The sequence below is a fragment of the Limulus polyphemus genome, unplaced genomic scaffold (assembly GCF_000517525.1).
Source record: "Limulus polyphemus unplaced genomic scaffold, Limulus_polyphemus-2.1.2 Scaffold4501, whole genome shotgun sequence".
NCBI classification, from domain to species: domain Eukaryota; kingdom Metazoa; phylum Arthropoda; class Merostomata; order Xiphosura; family Limulidae; genus Limulus; species Limulus polyphemus.
In genome coordinates, this window is record NW_013670111.1 from 57,117 (window position 1) to 65,771 (window position 8,655).

An 8,655-nucleotide genomic window follows, 5' to 3' on the forward strand; every position below is an offset into this window, starting at 1 on the left:
TATTATGCCTTTTTTTTTCTTTTTCACATCTTGCCTATCTATCATGCAAAGTAATTTTCATCTTAACATTAAAAATACTTTTATGCATCAGAAAATTTTTAAATTTCGCATGCAGAATCTTTATAATGTCCAAATAGTTATCAAATGTTTCTTAAGAAAAAAACTATTTTACTTGTTATTTTCAGTAATTAATCTCTGTATGGGTTTGGTACATTTGACCAATCTTGCAACCACCATAAAAATTAGGAAATAAACTTAAATTATGCATCTTTCATTCTAGAATGAACACAAATTACAACACAAAAATATAAATGTTTAGATGAAATAACTTAAATCTCATAAGATTATACATTTATATATATTTATTATTTTTATCATATTGACCTTTCACCCGTGCCTGGCTAACAATACTGAAGTTACAATGATGCGGCTCACACACACTCATGTTACTGTATCAAGTAACATAAAGGTGATCTTTAGTCTGTACAAAGTAACTTGTATTGGTTGTGTTTTAGTCAACTAGTATTTTGTAAAATATGGTCACATTTCAATTATTATACATTATATATGTATATAGATCATTGCTATTTTGAAAAAGTTCTCACATATATTTTTTCCTAAAACATAGAACAGTAAATAAAGAAGTAAAGCAAACGATTATCTCCTAGTTACGACCTTTGTACTGGGTTGCTGCTTGATGTAGGTTGCTAAGCCTTTAAAAATTTTGCACGTGGGGGACATGAAACAAAATATTTATTTATTTTTAGGTTTTATATATATACATACTTTTGAATAACTAAAAAAAATCATAAATAACTACATTAATACCATAGAATTCTACTATAATTTATCAGACGTAGTAACTAAGCCGTATTTGAGTCTAAAAAATATTAGTATTTTGACTTCACAAATATCTAATTTGAACCAGTGCTGCATTCAACATACCATGTGACACACAAAAACACAAAAGATCGATGTTTTTGTGTCTTTTTAATATTTACTTTTAAATTAACAAATTGAGTAATATATAGTTCTAAAATCTGAATTATAATCTACAGTTTGATATCAAACTTATTGACATAAGTTCATGAAATAGTAGTTCAATAAACTTTTGAATGCGAGTCAACAGACGAGATGAAATGGCCTTTCACCTGTGACCTGTAACGAAAGGGTTAACTAGATGCATGTGCTAGGCCATGCAAAGTAAAGCTGAATGAGAAAGCTGATAAGAGCTCCCTTTACCACATTCAGCATGGCTCTTGTGAATCGTGTAATATTTGCTAAACATTTAAGACCATATGAAATTTTTATATATATATATATTTCACAAAAATCTGCCCATATATACAAAGTTTCATACAACTTGATTCAGTAGTTTGTAGTTATCCCTAAGTACATTTCATCAAAAAAATTTCTGTAATTTTCCCAATTGTTTTTCTGGATATTCTATGGAAATTTTTCATTTGGAAGTGACCACCTCTAATTTTGTCTTGGTAACCATCACATATAGGAATTGGGGTTTATCTTTTTCCAGTCTGAATTGTATCAGTGGGTGTTGTCTGTTAAGTGTCTTATGAATTATGGAATCTTGTCTGTAGTGTATGGCTATGATCCGAATGTCTTTTCAACATATCTTAGCCAAATCTTGGGTCTTAGAATGACTCTCTTGAGGGCATTATATACTTGAAATTTTTCATATATAAATTACTGGTGGTAGGAGTAAGCCTGTTACTAGGGCTTGTTGTTATTTGTAACATTTATCTTCCTGCTTGTGAGCTATATTATTATGACAAGAAATGTATTGCACCAAGTCTAATGATCTTGATTTATTTCATGGAAATTAATGTGTTTACAGGGGTATGTTCAAGGGACAAAATGCTAGAAAAATCTACTTGCACCCCTCCCTACCCTACAAAATATACATTAAAAAGTAAATTTATTTTGGTAGTAATATTCCATTTTTCACACAGTGACAGAGTGAGTGCATGAAAGGCTTGCTTCATGGTACCTGCACTTTCTGCCTTTGTCAAAAATCATGTAGGGTACCAACATGATATCCACTTTCATCTTCCTAACAATTTTGGACAACTGCAGTGTTCTGCAGTAGCTGAAGGGTTGTATTCCCCGGTTCTAGCCAGGTAGGTAGTTATTTTCATTTTTGGAATTATCCTGCAGCATGATGCAACATGCCACTTTGGCCTTGAATTCCTGCTGATGGTGGCTCCTCCATGGTCAGTTGGCTTGTGTTTTGTGGGTAGAGTCAACTGAGAACATGAAGTTTTTTATTGCAAAGGGAATGGATACCAGGAGACAATTTTGTCTAAAAATATGGATTATCTTATGCAGAAAATAATAATGTCAAAAAATTAAACATATCACACCTTAAGCCAATTTTGATTAGTAGAAAAGCATTTATTTGCTTGTTATACACAGAGTAAGCAAAGAGAAAAAACTGAGCAAGAAAATATTTTTTTGGAGTCTGAGGCTATATATTACAGCCTGAGGGGTCAACCATGTACAGTATTGGATGGCTTCAATGGATGTTATGGGCATTGTCAGGTGTTGGTATTTGGGTACAGAACCCACAAAACCTTGGTATTACTACTGTCCCAGTTTGACAGTGTTGCACATTCCACTGTTGGACTCCATGTATGGTAGACTCAGTGGGTACTAAATTTCTTATTGATAAAACAAAACATAAAATGACTACTTATGAATGACTCTGAATGTACGGACAACATCAACATTTTTAACTGAACCTCATTTTCTTATTTTTTTTTTTATTATTATTTTTTTTTATATACCAGAAACACCTCTTTCATATGTCTTCCTTCTTAATTCAAGTGGGATTAGGTGTACCAGTTAATTTAAAAAAATTATGATCAGGAGATTTAATCATTTAGGATATACCTATTGAGGTAACTCACCATCCTGCATTGAATTTCTCAGTAAGTTATCATTGATAGGAATCTCCTCAAAATCTCTGATTCTGATTGGCCTCTTCGGTCATGGAGTATCAGCTGACAAGACAAGTTCAATGTTTTCCTGCATATGGAGATAAAGAATAATGTTGTTTTGTTTCCAAATTTCAAAAAAGCAAATTTTGAAGAAATACAACAAGAGTTATCTGTTGTGAATTGGACAGCTGAGTTATTTGGAGACACTGATCAGATGTGTAAAATTGTTTAAGATACATTTTTAAATATTCAATGTAAACATATTCCTAATAGAAAGAAAAGGGTAGCTACAAGTAGAAAACCAGGTTGGCTCACAAAGAGTTTAAGAAATAAAAGTAAAGAAAAGCATCATAAATTTAAGAAATTTAAATTGACTGGTAGAAGATTATAGAAAATCCAGAAAGTTGGTGAAACAGGAAATTAGAACATCAAAAAGGATGTATGAGAAAAAATTGGCTGAAAATGCAAAAATTAACTATAAGGATTTCTTTTAATACATTAAGGGGAAACAAAATGTTAGGATAGGGATAGGACCCTTGAGGAATGATAAAAGAAGGCTAGTATCTGATGATTTCACTAAGGGAAAATCTTGCCTTACAAATCTTTTAACATTCTTTGAAAGGGTTGCTGCTTATGTAGATGATGCAAGGGTGTAGATTTGGTGTATCTGGATTTTCAGAAATCATTTGACAAGATACCACATAAATGGCTTATATATATATATAAAATGAGTTCTATAAGTGTGGGAGATAAGTTAGCAAATTGGATAGAAGAGTGGCTGTATGGAAGAAAGCAGAGGGTTGTTAAAAATGGTTAGGCCACATTTGGAATATTATGTTCAGTCTTGGGCTCCTTACCTTAGGAAGGACATTGAATTGTTGGAAATGGTTCAGAGAAGGGTTACTAGAATGGTGCCTGGGATGGAGGGGTTGTCATACAATGAGAGGCTAAAATCCCTCAAATTGTTTTCTCTTGAAAAACGAAGGGTTAGGAGGGATCTGATTGAGGTGTTTAAGATTGTAAAGGGAATTGATATAGTTGATGTATCTTTTTTTATATTTAACATTGAGAATAGTAGGACTAAAGGACACAAATATAAATTTTGACAGGGTAGGAATCATCTTCAGCTAAGACAGTTTTATTTTTCTAACAGGGTGGTTGGCCTTTGGAATGGGTTGCCTTCAGATGCTGTAGAGGCAGTAAATTTAAGTGAGTTTAAGAAAAAGCTTGATAAGTATATGTATTAAAATGGCTGAGTTAAAATTTTTTTTTTTAATAAGTTATAACTTAGTTTTGAGGATGGAACAGTCGAGATGGACCAACAGATCCCATGTTGTCCCAAGATATTATGTTATGTTAAGACTTTGTATTTTAATGTTTACATCAATATATCAGGCCATATATTCAAAACCTTTTTATGTTGATTTAAGTGTCTGTTTTGAACACTTTAGCATGTGACCTTCCCATACCTTATCCTTTATCTTTGAAAAAATATGTATAATTTCCTCTATTGTTGATTCTGGACATATTTATAACCAGTAGAATGAACATATTCTGACCTACATAAATCAGAGATTGTCTTTATTTTAGCATTCAAAGCCAATAATTTGTTCTAAGAGCTTGGGGTGTTTCAACTAAAGACTTTACTTGGAGCTAAAAATCCTGATAATTATAATTGCTTCAGGACATTCTATTTTACCTGTACTGAATTATTTTTTGTATCCGAAATGCATATTTGAAAGCTACATTAAATATTTTTGGACAACCAACATTATTCTTATGTACATCCATCCCCAGTTTGGTTATTTGTACTTCTGGAGCTTTGCTTTAGTGACGGGAGCTCTGAATGTTGGAAAAGAACTATTAACTTGAATTTTAAGAGTAATGGGTTACAAGTTTCAAAGTCTAAGAACAAATTTTGTTTTTGCATTTGGTTCTTAGTTCATCGAGTGGTAACCTAAATGGGTTGATGGCCTCTTGCTACTCTGTGTGTTAGGGCTGAAACGAATATTATAAGTAGTGCTTCGAAGCTTCTTACAATTGAATATACTTGTTATATTATAACAATGTATGTATTTAATTTGTTACAGTTTGATTGTACATGAGTTTGACCTTCAGGCATTTGACCTGTCAAAGCTTAATATGACTGGACAGCAGTTGTGTAGTCTGAGCAAGGAAGATTTCCTAGAGTTTGATTACAGGCCTTCTGGAAGCTTTTATTTAGTAGCATTACATAGTATTGTCAGCACACAGCTGTTATCAATGTAATGCGCTGTTACGGTGATGTAACTTTCTGTTGCAATGCTCGTCCATATATCCGTGGTTAACGATATAAACGCTGCTTCTTCACTTAGCCTTTCTTTCAGACGTTGTTTGCACGTTGCATGTTTAAGGTTGATATCAGCGGTAAATTGTTTTCTGCTTGGTAAGACATATCCCGGTTCTAAGTACTTCATTAAGTTATGAAAACCATCGCATTCAACAGCTCGAATGGGGCGTAGGTCTTGAACAATCATTTGAGTCACTCTGTCTGTTATATTCTTTGCACATGTATCATTGCACTTCGCAGGCCTTACAAATCCATCAAGGGTAGGTGATTCCGTAGGTTTGTTTTCCTGCCTAAATAGGCAAATTCTTTTTTACAAATAGTGCACATGGCTTTCCTACGGTCATGAAGTTTCTTATAAAAACTCCATACGTCCAAAACCTTTTTACAGCTACTTCCAACTGCGCCCTTATCTGACGCCATTTTTTTCTAATCAAAAATTGTATGCATAGCGCATGCGTATGAATAAACGTGTGAAGATTCGAATGGGCACTGGCAGATCCGAAGCTTCGGAATATTCGAATACTTCGTCTCAGCCCTACTGTGTGTTTGTGTGTGAGAGAGAGAGGAGGATCATAGAGATAGCATTTACAGTAAGATGTTTTATTTTAAGTATATGAAAACTGCCTATTTCAACATAACAGATAGTGATAGAATAAAAAACAAAGATTAAATAACTGTAAGATATATTTAAAAATTGTTTCATTTATTTAGCATGTCAAGAGGTAGAAGTGGTCCACAAATGAGAGACAACAGTATGACCCGTGGAACTCGAGGAAGAGGTGGGGGGTTTGGGAGCCGGGGAGGAAGAGGTGGAATGATACAAAAAAATAATAGTCTTAAAGGAAAGCAACCAGGTGATAGGCTAAGGAAGCCAAGGTGGGATCTAAGTAAACTGATGCCATTCCAAAAAAATTTCTATGTGGAGCACCCAGCTGTATCCTCTAGATCACAAGTAAATTTATATTTTTACATAATTTATCATATTGGCTGAAACCTTTTACTGGATTGACTGGCAAAATTAGAGGTCAAAGGAATGATGTTATGTAAAGATTATCTTACCAGTAAAGGCATAAATGTAATGTTTATAATAAATTATTCATGAAATTGGGATTAGTAAATTGTTGGGTATTAAAAAATGTCAAGACTGTTACAATAAAATAATTTTATTTGTGGTTTCATGAACTTTCTAGATAAATTTCACTTGAACTGTACTTGACCACCATACATTATCACTGAGTCTTCAATTATCAGTTGGATCATTCTTTCCTTAAACAAAAACAAACTGCATGTTTAATGAGGATTATATAAAAATATTGTTAAATTTTCTACCATTATTTTCACATTGTGATAATTAAATCCTACATTTAAATTATCTGTAGTTAAAAAATCAAACTTGCTCCTATTTCCAGTGAAATTGTAGAATTATGATGATTTTTTCTTATTTTCAATAAATGAATATTGAAAAACAAGCTATAAAATATTTGTATATGCATATTTTCTCATTTTTGGAATTTCATAGCACGAAATGGAAATGTTTAGAAGAATGCATGAAATCACAATTCGTGGTCGCAATGTTCCATCACATGTTCAGGAATTTCATGAATGCAACTTTCCAGGTGAGTAGCTGAAACTGTTCATTTGCAATGATTTATTTCTGGATATTAGTAAATTTTAGTTTTAAGTGTTGGTTCTTTTAGGAAATTAGTATTTTGGAGGCACAGTTGGCATGTAAGGATAACAAAACGTTAAAAAATTTGAAACAGGTTCGTGTAAATTGGTCATTTGTGTACCAATCTAGGGAAAATCTGAAATGGTGAAACTATCATAATGATCCACATCATTACTAGTAATATTTCACAACTGCTATAAAAGAAGTAAATTTTAAAAGTATGTCTGATCTAAAGTTTCCAACACTTAAACTTATGTTTGTAGATATGTTATTACCCCTGGAATATTTAAATTAGTATGATACATTTCCCAGTTGGGTAAAAATAAGCTTAGTGACAATCAATCCATAGAAGGAAAATCACAAGTGTCGTGAAAAAGTATGTTTGCTGAGATGAAATTTAATTAAGACTAAATTCGTTATTGCTCGTTAAGATTAATTTTCGACAAACAGTTTTATTTTTCATTGTTTCAAGAAATAAATGAATTAAATGTAAAAAATTTTAAGCCAACAGGTACTTCTGGGAAGCTCTAGTTTTTGAAGTCAACTAAGATTTTCCATAAAAAAAAAAAAAAAAAAAGACATCTAGTTTACATCATTAACAGTGCTTAAGTGCAAAAACTGTTTTTAAGACCAAATTAAGTGAAACTTTAAAAAAAAAAAACAATTTCATTGTTGAGTCTGGCTCATTTAATCATGGATTTTATAACATTAAGTGGTTAAATGTACTTTGTTGTTCTATTGTAATAAGTTTTGAAGGACGTAACAACTTCACTACCCTTTCTTAACTAGGAAGACATCAATTTACACATTGTTTTCTAAAAGTCTGTTCTCTTAGCTGTGAAGAAAGCTTAATCCTCTCCAGATGGGTCAAAGGCCATGTCATTGTGTTTGTTGACTCGCATTCAAAATTTTATTTGACTACTGTTCATTGAATTTATGTTAATAAGTCTGGTATCAAATTGTATATTATAATTCAAAGTTTAGTATTATACGTTATTTAATTTCTTAATTGAAAAGTAAATATAAAAAAACAGTTTAACATCAATTTTTGTGTCACATGGTATGTTGAATTAGATGTTTGTAATGTCAAAATTCTAAGTCTATAATTTTTTTGAATTAGGAACTCAAATTACTGATACTGACAAGCTAGAATATAAAAGAAGAATCTCTTATCTTTTCTATTTGATAAGATATCACTCATGTACTGAATCAAACAGTGGCCCCACTTACCTCTTTCTATTTTTTGAAATGGTCCCTTATATATACTTCAATATATGACATATTAATAACCAATTGAAAAGTTCAGAATATCCCCTAGTGGCTTTCTCAGCCATTTTCATGTGTTAGGATGCCATCTCGTTCTTTGTAACCAAAATATCAAGGAGGTATGTTGCGTCTTTAGTCTGCTCAAAATTTCATATTTTTTTTTTAGAACCAAATACAGCTTAGTAAGCTTGATAAATTATAGTGGAATTCTATGGTATTGATGTAGTAATTTATGATTTTTTAGTTATTCAAATGTATATATAAAACCTAATAAAAATATTTTGTTTCATATCCTCTACGTTCAATTTTTTTTAAAAGCTTAACAACCTACATCAAGTAGCAACTGAGTACAAAGGTTGTAACTAGAAGAGATAATTATTTGATTTACTTCTTTAGTTACTGTTCTAAGTTTAAGAACTTAATTCTAAATAGAA

The 8,655-nt window shown here is 31.8% G+C and overlaps 1 protein-coding gene across 2 annotated transcripts in view; it reads left to right on the forward strand.

Moving 5' to 3' along the window:
• The window catches only part of LOC106471264 (probable ATP-dependent RNA helicase DDX17), a 34,322-nt gene that overhangs the window by 4,879 nt on the left and 20,788 nt on the right, over positions 1–8,655 (forward strand). For both annotated transcript variants that reach the window (XM_013931855.2, XM_013931856.2), the window contains exons 2-3: positions 5,998–6,238; positions 6,806–6,902. In XM_013931855.2, the coding sequence (XP_013787309.1) occupies positions 5,998–6,238; positions 6,806–6,902 (338 nt within the window). The remainder of the gene's footprint in view (positions 1–5,997; positions 6,239–6,805; positions 6,903–8,655) is intronic.